Genomic DNA, 14628 nt, shown 5'->3' on the forward strand with positions numbered 1-14628 from the left:
GACCAATCTAAAATGAACAGACAGACTCACACTGGGGTAATTAGAGGCACTTTGCAGCTGACAGTTGTAACTCAGTGTGTAGCCAGAGGGCTGCACTGTGTTGTGTAACCACAGAGTTTTTCTTCTGTTTTAAAGGAGAGAATATGAGCAATAATTTCCCAGGAGAGTAAGACTTTCACTTTTCCTGAGCCAGCCTGTTACGATCCCATGTCCCTTTTAGTGCGCATATGACTATTTATAGTCCCTTTAAAAAATCTCAAGTACATTTTTCTTCTTCACCTTTTGTCATTGTAGATACTGTACAGCTGTAGCGCTTAGAACACATAAGAAATCAAGCAAGAAAATTAAGAAGTCAGTTTATCTACTTTATGATGATATTCTTAACCAAGGTGTGTAAATACTGACTAAACATATTTTACCTTTTTTAATACAGGAGTTAAAAGTAGCTCCTCTGTCTGAAAAATAGAATAGAATAGAATACAAACGCAGTTTCCAAAAACCTGTAATACTGTGTAAAAATGTAAATAAAAACAGAATCAAGTGATGTGCAAATCTTGTAAACCCATATTTTATTCACAATAGAACATTAGAATAAACTGAGGAAAATGTTCCATTTTAAGGGGAAAAGGGGATTTTGACTTTGACGACAGCAACATGCTTCAGAATCTTTGGGACAGGGCCATGTTTACCACTTTGTTGCATTCCCACTTTGTTTAACCAGTTGCTGGAATTTTGGTAGAGGAATGTTTTCCGATTTTTGTCTAATATAGGATTCTAGATTCTAGATGCTCAGCAGACCTGGGTCTTTGCTGTATTTTTTTGTTTTGTGATGTGCCAAATGTTTTTAATTTAAACAACAAAATAACTGATATTGTTTTGTTCTCTGTTCAATTTTTCTTTGTCTCTAGCTGCAAGAAGTTTTTTCTGCTTTCACCGATCCTGCACCTCCTCAAATATCCCCTGCACCACCTGCTTATCCTCAGGATCCAAGACTGTCTGTAGAGAACCATGGAGCCCACCACAGCAGGGAGGCCCCGTCCTGCTCATCGTCTTTATCCTCCTCTTACATTACCTCCTCCAAAGGTCCAGAACGAGTCAGAGATCGTGACAAAGAGAGAGATCGCGATAGAGAGAGAGAGCGTCATAGAGAGAGAGACAGAGATAGAGACAGAGACAGACAGAGAGATCGAGACAGACAGAGAGACAGACAGAGAGACCGAGACAGGGATAGGAACAAAGGGAGGGACAAAGACAAAAAGAAGAAAAAACACAAGAGGAGGTCAAGATCAAGGTCAAGTTCGAGATCAAAGAGCAAACATTCCCTTCCCAGTGCCTACAGGAGATCCCGCAGGTCCAGGTAAGACACTGTGGATGCAATTCAACGCTGTCACTCTCAGAAAAAAATTCTGAGATTATCATTTTATTTTTGTATCCACCCTGAAAAAAATAAGCTTGAGTACTGTAATGTTGCTGGTCACTCCAGCCACAAGCAACTGGAAGGAAGACTTTTAATGGCTTCTGTTTATTTTTTGTCCTTATGTTTTGCATTGTGTTTATGCTGTCTTTAAGCAGGTTTAGTATTAAGCAATATATTTATATATATATATATATATATATATATATATTAATCAGAGTCTAGCATCAACTCCATTAAACGCCTGTGATATAGATCTGGTCCCTTAAGTAGCAGAAGGGGTTGTTGATCAGCTTCAGATGCTTTAGCAGGGTTCTAGCCACAAAAGATTAACAGATCAGCGATGGGGGTTCCCCAGTTACCACTGACTACTTGCTAGTGCTAATGGCCACACCCACTACCTAGCCCGTACTGGTAGCTAACAGCTAAAATTCACGGCCTGATGAGACCGTACCTCAACTGATAGCTAGAACCCCGTTTAGTGTTAATGAAATTAGGTGCACTAGAGGGACAACAATGAGAGAACTCCCAAAACAGGAATGGTTTTACAGGTGGAGGCCACTGACATTTTGTCCCCTCCTTATTCTTTTCTGACTGTTTTTTCACTAGTTTTACATTTGGCTAGGGTCAGTGTCTATACTGGTAGCATGAGGCAAAACCTGGACCCTACGGAGCTTGCACAGGTAGTGCAACTCCTCTAGAATGGCACATCAATACATGCTGTTACCAGAAGGTTTGCTGTGTCTCCCAGCACAGTCTCAAGAGCATGGGGGAGAGTCCAGGAGACACTAGGTGAGCTGGACAGAGCCGTGGAAGGTCCTTAACCCACAAACCGTACAAAATGATCTCCAGCAGACCACTGGTGTGAATGTCTCTGACCAAACAATCAGAAACAGTCTTCATGACGGTGGCCCGAGGTCCTAACGTTCTTTAGTGGGCCCTGTGCTCACTGCCCGAAACCGTGGAGCACAATTGCCATTTGCCATAGAGTACTAGAATTGGCAGGTCTTCCACTGGGGCCCTGTGCTTTTCACACATGAGAGCAGGTTCACCCTGAGTGCATGTGAGAGAGACATGTCACATTTGGTGGGCGATCAGTGATGGTTTGGGGAGGCATATCCATGGAGGAATGCACAGATCTCTACAAGCAAGGCAATAGTACCCTAACTGCCATTAGGTATTGGGTTAAAATCCCTGGACCCATTGTCAGACCCTCCGCTGGTGCAGTGGGTCCTGGGTTCCTCCTGGTGTACAACAACGCTCTGCCTCATGTGGAGAGAGTACACAGGCAGTTTCTGGAGAATGAAGGAACTGATACTTGCCCCACACTCACCTGACCTAAATCCAATAGAACACCTCTGGGACCTTGTGTTTCTGTTCATCTGACCCTGCCAGGTGCACCTCAGACTGTCCAGGAGCTCATTAGGAGCATGCCTCGACATTGTCAGGCATGCATACGATCACATGGGGGCCATAGACATGCATGCATACATACTGAGTACCATTTGGAGTTGCTGCAATGAAATTCTGGCAAAATGGACTAGCCTGCCACATCATTTTTTCACTTTGATTTTCAGGGTGTCTTTGAATTCAGCCTTCTGTAGGTTGATCATTTTCATTTCCATCAAATAATGTGGCATCCTTTGGTTCCGAACACATTACCCAGTCTATATCAGTGTAGATATCCAGCATGATTTTTTCCCCCATTGAGATCTGGTGTGCTTTCAAAGGGTTCCTTTTAAGTTTTTTAGCAGTATATTATGATAGAAAAGAGACATACACAAGTAGGCTTTGTTCTTAATCTTATCCTGGTCTGTGTTGAGGAATATCTAGTTTAATTTTCTAACCTTGCTGTGTTTGCTACATGTGTGCTTTGCATATCAGCCAGTGGGACAAAATAAATTTAGCTATGCCCTTTATGGAAAGAAATCTGACAAGGTTATTAATTTCTTAAAATATTCATAAATACTTGACCCAGAAAAGAAAACAGTATTATTTAGAAAAAAGCGGTATTTCCATTTTGAGAGTCTGTTTATGTAATTTTTATTAAAGTAATGAACTGAACGGGGTTTTTTTTCCCTGTCACTTTAACTACATTAGGCTTATTCTTTTTTTTTTTTTTCCCCTTCTCCTCTTTTTCCTCATTTCAAATACATCTGCTTCTTTCTCATATTCTGCCTTCTAATATTTTATGATTTCTTACATCTTACATTTTCTTTGTTCTCCTCTGTCCAGATCCCGTTCACACTCCCCAGGGAGAAGGGACAGAAGGGGCAACTCATCAGAAAGGAGACGCGAGGATGAAGAGCGGGAACAGCATTATCCCAGCAGCAGCTCCAGCTTGCCCAGGGGGCATTCAAGATCCAGGTAAACCTAACAGCAGGTGTCATCAAGTAGTGTTGAGAACAAGAGTCATGGATCTTCACATACAGCTTCTTTTTCACACTAAAAACATTGATTGCTGCAGCCTTTAAGGCAGACAGGGGCACTAATGATGCCACACTTGGGTTTAAAGTTGATATTTTCTTGATATTCTTCAGTTTTAATTATTTTTACTAAAGCAGTGGGTCACTCTAAGCAGTGTTCATGGTTTATATTATGCCATTAAGGCCAGCTTCATATAACTAAAAGACATTTTGCCCAAAATAGCCACTGTACTGCAATGATTAGCATGAGCAAGTTTTGCTAAATACACTGAGTTCATCTAATTGAAATACTTGTTCTAATTTATATACAGTACCCGTCAAATGTTTGACACTTACCCATTCATATACTGTGGTACTGTATCCTCACTGATGGTTCACTGCTGTAGGTACTGCGCCACTACTTTTGACATCATTATACAAGCCCTGCCATCAGAAGGGATATGTTGTGTATTGCGCAGTGCTAATGTCTGAATCTGTAATTTTTAGCTACTGCTATTTTTTTTTTTTTCTTGCTTTTGTCAGGTCTCCTGCTGAACAAAGGAGGAGCTCCTTGTCATCCTCAGGACAGATGCAGGCTGTAGCCTCCTCGGTCTCACCATTTTCTTCACCTGGCAGAGTTTTGTCTCCATCAGCTAGCCCTGCCTCCAGCCTAGCCCACTCAAGGTAACTCTCAACAAGCTTGTCAATAATCCAACTAAGCATGTAGATGTATTTCCTAGATGTAATTGAAAGCCTCTTTACTGAAGAATGAAATGTTTTGTTGTTTTTCTGTTTTGTTTTTGTTTTTTTAAGCTTAAAGTAAAAGAGAAAAGGTTCTTTCTGTCACAACACAAACAATGTTACAAAAGCACAAACCTCTTATAATGAAGCACTTTAGCTGCTGGCTATTTAAGTAGCTTGCAGAGGTTATGCTGATGTGCTCTTACACTGACTTGAAATATGTTTTTGTAATTATTTGTTTCTAAAAATATTGATCATTCACAAACGCCTCATAAGTTACTTTTAATTTAAAGATCACAAATAGCTCTTTCAAGCTATATATGACCATTTAACATTTGTGCATGTATATTTTCATTATTTCTTTCTCATTATGTCATTCGACCTCCACCACTGCTTTCTCTCCTCCCTCTTTTCCACCTCATCCTCTTCCTTGTCACCTCAAGGTCAGGGCTCTAATACACACAAAAAGTGCGTACACACGTATGTATTCCCGATATTGTCACAGTAACTTCTTGCCATGCCGCCCTCCAGTCTCTGGACAACTGACAGCTAGCTGGCTAAACAATGCCAACAGCTGGTTATAAGCTAACATTGTGCCAGCTAATGTTAGGCTCCAGTGTCCTAGAAATCACACTGTCCCTGATAGTTTTTTTTTTTTTTTTTTTTTTTAAGTCTGTCTTGTCTGGCAGGTTTTGCAAGCAGAATTATGATCTGAATGCACTGTTATTCAAAACACATTTGCTTTATAGATCCTTTATAGGCTCCTCCTGTTAGTGAATGTTGGTGAATAGTACCTACTAATTACGGATTGAGATTCTGAAATATTCCTGCCTCCTTTATTTCCATAATTCATTGCAAAGTTTCCACATTTTAAGAGTCTTGCCGTCTTTAGTTTGTAAATCAGTTCCAGTGCACTTTTGGATGTTCACTTGTTTTGTAGTTTAGTTTACAACGGTTTTGTTTTCGAATCTGCCATCATTAAAAAATGCTTCTGGGAAGACATGAAACAATGTAAATATTTTTTACTTTTGCAAAACGAAGAACTTAACCGCTCCTTTTATGTTCAAACTTAAGTATTGCATGCACCGCAATTTTGTTTTTAAACGCATCGCTTAGCCAGTATATCAGCCATCTGATGTACTTTGTTACAAAGCAGAATGGTTTTCTTTTCATATGGGACACAATTATTCACGCAGCCACATAAGTCATTCCAGTAGAAGATCAATCCCCCCCCCTTCCTAAACTGTGGCTGAAAGGATGAAAGGTTTTGCTGTTTACTTTCTACAAGGAAAGGAAACTGGATCATGATGCCATATTAATACCAGGAGGGAAAGTAGTACTCTTGACTGAGTGCCATTTTCTCTCTCTCTCTCTCTCTCTCTCTCTCTCGTTCGCTCGCTCGCGCGCACACACACACACACACACACACACACACACACTTGAAATCTTTCTTCCTGAGAGGACAAAAAGCTACAAACTGACATCAGCAGCAGTCTTTTCTGCGGTTTCTTGTCACCTGTTGTGTTCAATAAACTTGGACATGATTGTTACTGTTTTAAACAAGAAAAAAAAATCTCTTGATGAATTATGAAATGCTGGACTGTAGAGATATTTACGCTTTCTACAGAGACACAGAGCTGAACTTTAGGCCTGCAATTTGTCTGCATGATTAAATAGTTGTGTGCGTTTGGTGTTTTAGCACCTCTTTCCATCTTCTCTTTCTATAGCTCTCGATGCCTGTTGAACTTTCAGCATGTCAGAAAAATATTAATATTGTATATCCTCTCTTGTTTACATGATTGGTTTTATGCTTTCTAACTCTTTTTTTTTTGTCTCCTTTTTGTTTTGTTTTGTTTTTCTCCTCTTTTTTTTTCAGGGGTGGTTCTCTGGAGAAAGACAGGGCAGTGTCCTCATCCATAGTATCCTCTGTTCAGTCTAAAATAACTCAGGTATTGTTCTTTGCTTTTATCCCAGATATGTCCTCTACTGAACTTTTACATCCCACCCAATGAAAGTACTTAGTGATGTTCTTTGTTTCCATCATGCAAAGAGGAGGGATGGAAAGTGCTGTTCTTTCATACACCAAAATATAGCTAGTTTTTATAGCTTTTGACTTGAACTCATTTTATATTTATCCACTTCTCCCTGTACCTGCCATGTGTTTGTACAGCACGTCAGTGCACTATATTTGTTTGTTTGAACCATGGAGAGGCTGTTGTCTTTTATATGTGATGCAAATGTGATAAAGTTGCACTCTGTATTCAGTGGCAGTGTAATGCAATCTCATGCATTATACCTGTCTGATTTTAAGCTTCAGAGTTTGAAACTGTCATTATAAAACTGTCTGGACACCGGGTTGAGTCCCTTTCAGACATATTCATGATCATCTGCAGCAAATTGAGTTTGGTCCGTTGCCATGGAACGGCCAATATCAAAACTTCATGATTTTGCTTGCCTCTGGGAGTTTTCATCTATTTTGATTTGGCTGAAAATTTAACTTAACATTTCTTTCATAACCTTGGAAACACTTGTCCAAAAAAAAAAAATAGCAGTGAAAATGGATTTGTAGATTGTACTGCTTTGTTAAAAGGGTCTGCTAAGCTTATATTCAGCTGATTGATGGCTGATGCTCTGGTTTATAGTGGTAATAGTGTTTTATTGGATAACAGTATTGAATCATGTTCCAGAGCTCTTCTTTACCACTGTAGGGGTGCATGTGCTATTGGCCGTGTGCTCCTATTTTAATAAACAAACAGCAGTTCCTAACAGCACATCTTGGCTGTAGAATGCATTTCTGCCCCGTGCATCTCATCCTGGGAGCTTTGCCAAGAATTTAGGATAAGAGACTAAATACTAGTTGGTGCCAGTTGAGCAAGAGGCAAAAACGGAAGCCTCTGCAAACTTGCCAGTGACTGCAAAAGTCTTTTGGGAGATGGATTTCACCCCTCTGCATAGGAAGGAGGAAGAATCAGTGCATGGTCTTCAAAGGGTTTTCTCCCGTGGTGCTTGTAAATTCAGGCAAGAAGGAGCATTATCACTATTGCTGAGGTACACAAGGTCAAGTTCTGTAGGTTGTCATGTTAAGAAAATAGCAAGGTTTCAACATTCTTCAGTGTGGCTTTTCACCCTATGTACAGAGAATTGTTAGTTGGTGGATTTTTTATTTGTTATGAAACTTCATAATTTGTTTTAGCTTATTAACTGTCCAAAGAGTAACTTCACTTTTGTTTTACTGTCACCTCTCTTAGGATTAGCAGGCAGGTGTTTTTTTTTATTAGCATAAAGCTCTAAAAGCTCATCATAAAGTACCTGTTCAGCAGTAATTAGAAGAATAATTAGAATCTTTATTGTCAAAATTTAAAATTCAGTCCTTGGCCATTTCAACTTAAAAGATGGACCTTGTCAGTTTTGTGTCCATAACTTATTCCTCAAATTGCTTAATTTTTTTTATTTTATTTTTTTTTAAGAAAAAACATACTGGAAAGGTTTGGTTTTAATAGCTGCCACTGTTGCCATCACAGTATCCTGTTGAGTGATGAGCACAGCATAGACACTTCCAGCTGTAAAATTGTAGTAGCTGCACGCAGGGCTCTGCATGTAGCCACTTTCTGACAGTTGTCTAAACCAACTATCAAAATATCCCTTTTCTGTTTTTTTTCTTTTTTTTTTTTTTTTACCGTGAACTTTTTATGCTGCTTACATCAGTGCCATGTTGTAGGCAATGTCACCAATGTAGTTGCATTTAACAGTAACCCAGCATTTGCATACAATTATTTCTGATGCAGCCTGATGAGGTGGCACTGGCGTTGATTACAGCAGCTATCCTGTAATTTTCTGGACAGGACAATGTCAGTCTACCTATTCATTTTGTGAATGACAAATACACTGCATGGCCGAAAAAAATGTGTGAACACACAGCACACATAAAATTAGTGCTTTGTGGAACATTTTAGTATTTCCAAAACTGACAGTGTTTTTGTTGCCTCTACATCTCCAACTGTTTTTTCCCCACTCTGTGACACACCCACCGAGGAACAAACTGTCGGCAGTAATGACACTCGGTTGCGCCAATTGGACTTCACTAAAGTTAATATTGAATTGGTGTGCAACTTTGCCAAAGTGCTTGCTCATAGGGGGTCATTATTTCATATTGTCACCCTCCTAAAATAATGGCCTAAGTCATTTTTTTCTTTTTTTTTTACTTACAAAAAACTTCAAATCAAATATTGAAAATTTGATTATTTAGGCAAAAATAAAATTTTCAGTAGGCTCTGCTTTGATTTGCCAAAACAATGAGAAGTACCCCCCAAAATCAAAAAGGAAACAAACATGTTTAGTGGTTTGCTGTTGTATTGTAATGGAGAGTCTGGATCGTATTTGGTCTGTTTAATGTAGGTAAGTGGTCGGCCGTGTTGGTGCTTTGTCTCATTCGGGTGCTAAAAATGAAAACAGTTGTCTGAATAAGTGCTACACACCCATTACTCACAATGTAACCTCACACATAGCTCGTCAATAAATTCTGACCTCGGCAGACACTTTCCCTGTGCCTCCCTGTTTTTGAATTGCTAGACAATTTATAGCTGCTATTCTGCTGCTTTCAGAAATGCACCTCAAACAAATGCATTCACACGTATCAGTTCTACAAGACAGATGAAATGTTATATAATGCACAGAGATCACTGGTTTCCTTAAACTCTGTCCTTATTTTTCTCGATACAATGATTCTGTCACTTCTCCATCAAATTGCTGTAAAATACGCAAATCGATACATTAGCCAAACATTAACAGTTGCTGTTGAGTCTAATCAGTCTTCACTCATTATTATTAAGATGGTGTGCTGATTTAGAGTCATCTTTTTATCTAGCTTGTATCTCTTTCCTACAGCACATATATGGAATGCTGAGCTACACTAAAAGTGTCTGTACTTCCTTTGATTTTTAAGCCTACCTCATCATAAATCTATTTGATTAAATGCCAGTAATTCAGTTTATACTTACCTCTGCAATGCATTATTTTGATACACTGATTCTCCTTCAACTAAGCAAAATAAACCTAGAGTGTGAGTATACATAAAGTGTCAGACATGTGGATACACCTCTGTGCAATATCACTCAAATGACAGATTATTCAGAATTGTGTCATCTAACTGTAAATGGTATTTCTCCTAAGCCGAGAAGGGTATTTATTCACATGTAAACTTATAACCCAACATTTTAGACTGAATATTTAAAAAGTATAGGTCCCACTGTGGCAACTCAAAGCCATAAGTCAGTACTGAGCTAGATCTTTTATTCCTTCAGTATTTTGTTTGTCCACTTATTTAAAATCCTCTTTAGCATCGATTCTTGTGTTGCACAAAATCTGGAGCGATGTCCCACAATTGTTCATAGCTGTTCTTTACTTGAGGGTTTATGTTGCGCTGCCTTTTTTTAAAAATCCTCCAAAGGTATATTGGATTCACATCAGGTGACGGTTAACCATATCCCAGTGTGCTGCAGTATGCTTTCAATGATTATCATGCAGGAATATTCCCTCTGTTGCTGTGCTTCTGTGTGACAGTAATTTATTATATCTTCAGGCATTCTTGGTGACATCTGTGTCATCGTCCAACACCCTTTGTACCCATGCAGCCTTTATCATCTTTACTCCCACCTTCATGCTTCACTGTTATGACTATGCATTCATTCACTGTGGTGGTCCTGGGCAGGTTCATGTGTAACCTGCTGGACTGAAAATATCAATCTCTTGTCATATCTGGTTTAAAAATACTAAGGTGGCGATGGTGAAAATGCTCATCTTGAGGCTTCAAAGCAGTCTTCAGAAACCATCACTGTATCTGTTATTTGTAAGCAGAAATATTCATCTTGTAACTAACAAAGTTAAGAGGTGATACAGTTTTAAATCATTCAACATTTCAGTCATATTTCACAGTGGTGTGCTCATTTTTACTGAATAATGTACATACAAGAAAACAAAAATCACAGTGAATGCAGAGAAGCTGCAGCGTAGATGGATTTCTAGTTTCTGGGAGTAATGGAGGTCGATGGAGTGTGAATGTAGATGCACCACAAGCTGTTCTGTGAACACTGGTACAACTTAAACTGAAGTGAAACTTATTTGCTCACCTGGTCACAGTTGAGTGTGTGTGTGTGTGTGTGTGTGTGTGTGTGTGTGTGTGTGTGTGTGTGTGTGTGTGTGTGTGTGTGTGTGTGTGTGTGTGTGTGTGTGTGTGTGTGTGTGTGTGCGCGCGTGCGCTCCAGAATGAGCATCTCTTGATTCTTCTCTCTCATCAACAACAAAAAAAAGTCCTATTTCGGTTTCTTTCTCATTATCTCGTAGTCTCGTCTCCTGCCTTCATCTCAACATAGCAACATGAGCTAGCTCAAGGAAACATGCTGCTGCAACATGCACAGATTCAAAACCAATAACTACGTATACCCCATCTGTGATCTTTTACAAACACATCTTGAATAATTCAGCACATCCTCATCTGCCTAATGGGCTCTACTTCCCTTAGGGCGCCTAGTTGCTATTTGCCTCATTCCAGCTCTTATTTCTCTTGTGTCTGTGTTACTCTGTCTTCTTTCCCGTCTTTCCGTGCTGTACATTTGAAAGATGCTTTGTTCACCTTTACAGTGAACTCCAGTGGGATTTGGAGTGTTTTAAATTAGGAGTGTGGGGGGATCTTGAACACTATGTGCATATTTTCTGGGGGTTTTGCTGGTGAAATCAACAAGGCTAGACATCACTATGTGTGTCTGCTGCATTGCTCCCGTAAGAATTTCATAACAATTTTTATTACAGTTAGTTGCAATTAATAGCAAATATGCAACACACTTATTTCCTCAGTAAGGGTTAGAGGTAGTGTTTCCGTGAGGTTAACATGTTTCACTGATAGTAGTTCAGTCATAGTGTTTGTAAAATTGGGTTTTATTTCCAAGTCATAACATGTAAATGTGGTTTATCGACGGAGTACGGGGGAAAGCAGAAAACAGAACAGAGAAGAACCTCCGAGTCATTCACAGCTCAGTTTGAAAATGAAACTGTCCTTGCAATATGTAATATTTCCCTCTGTTTGGGTTTGGTGACAGGATTCTGGCACACATTGTATTTCTGACAAAGCAACTGCTTTGTCAGAAATACAACAGAAAAGCAACAGTGATATCTGTTTACAGAGCATCCAGGCATGCTCACATGGGTTTTTTTTTTATAAAGAAGTCAGTCAATAATAATCGCAGTCACAATCTGATTTCAACCTGCACACAACAGTGTAGATGGGGCCGCATTTCTTTAGAAGATGGAGATACAGTATTTTTTTTAAAATGTATAAGTAGGCTGGTAATTTACTCTTATACTCAACTAAAACTTCAGCATTAAAGACTAAAATATGAGCTTTATTAAAAGGTTTCACTTCAAAAATCAGGCGTCGCTTTTCATTAATAATGTTACAGGAAAACATTCCAATTAGACAACTTCTGCTGGTTAAATTTAGCACACCAGATTTAAATATGCCACTGCTGACTTAGTGTTGTGAGGACAGATCAGCTGCGTCTCACTAAGGCTGAGCAGTCTGGTGGTTTTTGGATTAACTCTCCTCAGATCGTTATCATTTTTTATTTATTTATTTTTTCAGAATGTGGATAGTACAGGCAATGTTTAGGTTAATATCGTATTGATTGTGTCTGGGATAGGCTCCAGCCCCCTCTGTGACCCCAAACTGGAAAGGTAGTTAAGAAAATGGATGAATGTTATCGATTGTTTACTCGTGAGTAAACTACTTTTTTTCCCTTCTTCTTCAGTTATGTGACGTAGCCGTCTCTTGTGACAACTGTAATGCAGCACGTGAAGAGCTACAAATTTTTGCTGCACATTAGTTTGACAGGATGCTTGTAGCTGACCAGAATTATGCTGTAATTTTGAGCAAATGTCAAGTCACTTGATAGTAATTTGGAGCATTGTCATATTTTGTGAGCAGTGTGTTTGTGCATGTGTGTGTGTCTTGTCTGTGTATATCCAGGAACATCGGGGTTTTGAGAGAAACAGCCTTTTGAGTGATTTGATATGACGGCTCCTTCCCCCTGTGATTACAGCTGTTAATTTGTCTCATCTGTCAGGAGAGCTCAAGGGTGGATATTTGTCCATGCTTGCATGAATCACTCGTACAATGCGATGCAAATTAACACTTCCTATTCTGCAGTGTAAGCATTTGCCCCCCTGGTGTGCAAAGTTTACATTTCCACCTGAAGAGTGAAGGAAGAGAAAGGGGAAATGGAAAAAACTGCTGTTTGGCACTTTCTTGCACTGCATTTCTGACTCCCTTTGCTTATCTATGCACTCTTGTTGCAACTTATTATTAATTATGGTGTTTTTAGTAAATGACCTGTTTACAGAGCAGTTGATGTGGATATGTATGGGTTGGGTGAGGAGTTATTCTATGTGTTCCCTAATTACCTTTAAGGGGATTCTGTATTCTGTTTAAAAATGTATAGCAGTGCAGCAAAACTTGAGGCTGCTGCAACATTTTGATGGCTATTTATACTTGCCTGCAATCTTTTCTTTTCCTTTCTGCCTTCCTTCCTCCATTTCTTCCTTACAATGAATGAAAGCGTCGCCTTCATTCATCCCACAAGCAAAACTATGCTAAAACAAACGGGTGAACTTGCGTGTCTGTAACCTGCATGGTTGATTCTCAGTTACAAGCAGCTCTTTCACACCTCGGGGAATAGTTTGCTGAAGAATTACAGCAGAAATTATTCCTCTTTAAGGAGCAGTAATGCACTGTGACAAGAGAAGTGTTACCAGATCTACTTTATTCCTTTTGGTAGGCATTTCAAAATAGTGTTTTGTTTTGTCCCCTTTATGTTTATGTATGTTTGCCCCTGGCTCAGTTTCTAATTCTTGATCAGTTCTACTTGTAGATCTGTTTCAATCAAACTAAATGACTGCTAGTTGTATTATTCAGGTACCCACTGAGGCCTAACATTTCTCATCATGCCAGTTGCGATATTGAGCTTGAAGTCTTGGTGAGAGATCTGGACATTAAATCTCATCTCATGCTTTGTTTTTCTGTCTCTTCTTCTTTATGCAGGATCTGATGGCCAAAGTGCGAGCCATGCTTGCCACCTCCAAGACTTTTCAGCCTCCTGATTCTTAAAAAGGACGTCCCTTTCTTCTGGCCGTGACAACTTCTGCCTTTCAGCGAGTGGTATGCTCCGATCTCCTGGAGATTTAGCTGGCCCGCAGTTGTTTCGGCTCCCTCTGTTTATCCACGATTTATCAGTTCATTGAGATTTGAGCATCGACAGTTTCCGTTTGACTACGTTACGTCTTCTGTTGAGTTGTAAGAGTGAAGTATGCTGAAGTGAAGCTTAAGGTCTTCACACCTGATCTCAGAAAACACCTCATAAGACAGGAGATTAAGTCAGTTATGTTTGGTGCAGGGAGAATCAAATGTGGAAATAATCCATATGATTGTTCGCCTCCTGTTTTAAGATACTTTTCTCCTACGGGCCACTCTTTGCAGCATCAGCTGCAGGAAATCTGAAAGCTCTCCTTCTATGAAGGCTTATGTTTTTGATAATTTAATTTTTCTCCTTCACCGTTTTCTTCTGCTGTTTTCTTCCCTCTCTTATTTCCTTTCCCAGCTCTTTTCTTTTCAGCACCTCACTGTACTACATGAGAAGTTTTAACTCTGTCCCTCAGCTGCAGTTTGTGGCCTTTGTTTTTTGTTCCTGGTTTGTACTGTAATTAATTGAATGCAGAACAACTTTCTAATCCAAAATGCCAATAAAATTTCCTTTATGATTTATTTGTGGCCTTGAATCCTTTTCTTTAAAAATCAGATTTGATGCATGGCATTAGACATTGGACACATTGTAAGTGGTTTAAAAGAAAAAATCTGTTTGCTACAAAAGAAGAGTATACAGTGAGATGACATGACAAATATTCAAACAAAATGATTTCAAACCACATAGAAGTATCATGATTTATTCTAGGGGTGTTTTTTCCACTTGAGCAGCTGTGATAGTGTAGCTGCTTTTGTTTCTAAACCAGAGATGCAAATTATGT

At 39.2% G+C, this 14628-nt stretch overlaps 1 protein-coding gene across 3 annotated transcripts in view; it reads left to right on the forward strand.

Annotated features, from left to right (window-relative positions):
• Window positions 1-14368, forward strand: part of sfswap (splicing factor SWAP) — a 47346-nt gene extending 32978 nt beyond the window's left edge. For all 3 annotated transcript variants that reach the window (XM_030742885.1, XM_030742886.1, XM_030742887.1), the window contains 5 exons: window positions 909-1357; window positions 3650-3781; window positions 4363-4503; window positions 6437-6509; window positions 13649-14368. In XM_030742885.1, the coding sequence (XP_030598745.1) occupies window positions 909-1357; window positions 3650-3781; window positions 4363-4503; window positions 6437-6509; window positions 13649-13714 (861 nt within the window). In that variant the 3' untranslated portion in view covers window positions 13715-14368. The remainder of the gene's footprint in view (window positions 1-908; window positions 1358-3649; window positions 3782-4362; window positions 4504-6436; window positions 6510-13648) is intronic.
• The last annotated feature ends 260 nt before the right edge of the window (window positions 14369-14628 follow it).

Source organism: Archocentrus centrarchus, chromosome 12, assembly GCF_007364275.1.
Source record: "Archocentrus centrarchus isolate MPI-CPG fArcCen1 chromosome 12, fArcCen1, whole genome shotgun sequence".
NCBI lineage: Eukaryota > Metazoa > Chordata > Actinopteri > Cichliformes > Cichlidae > Archocentrus > Archocentrus centrarchus.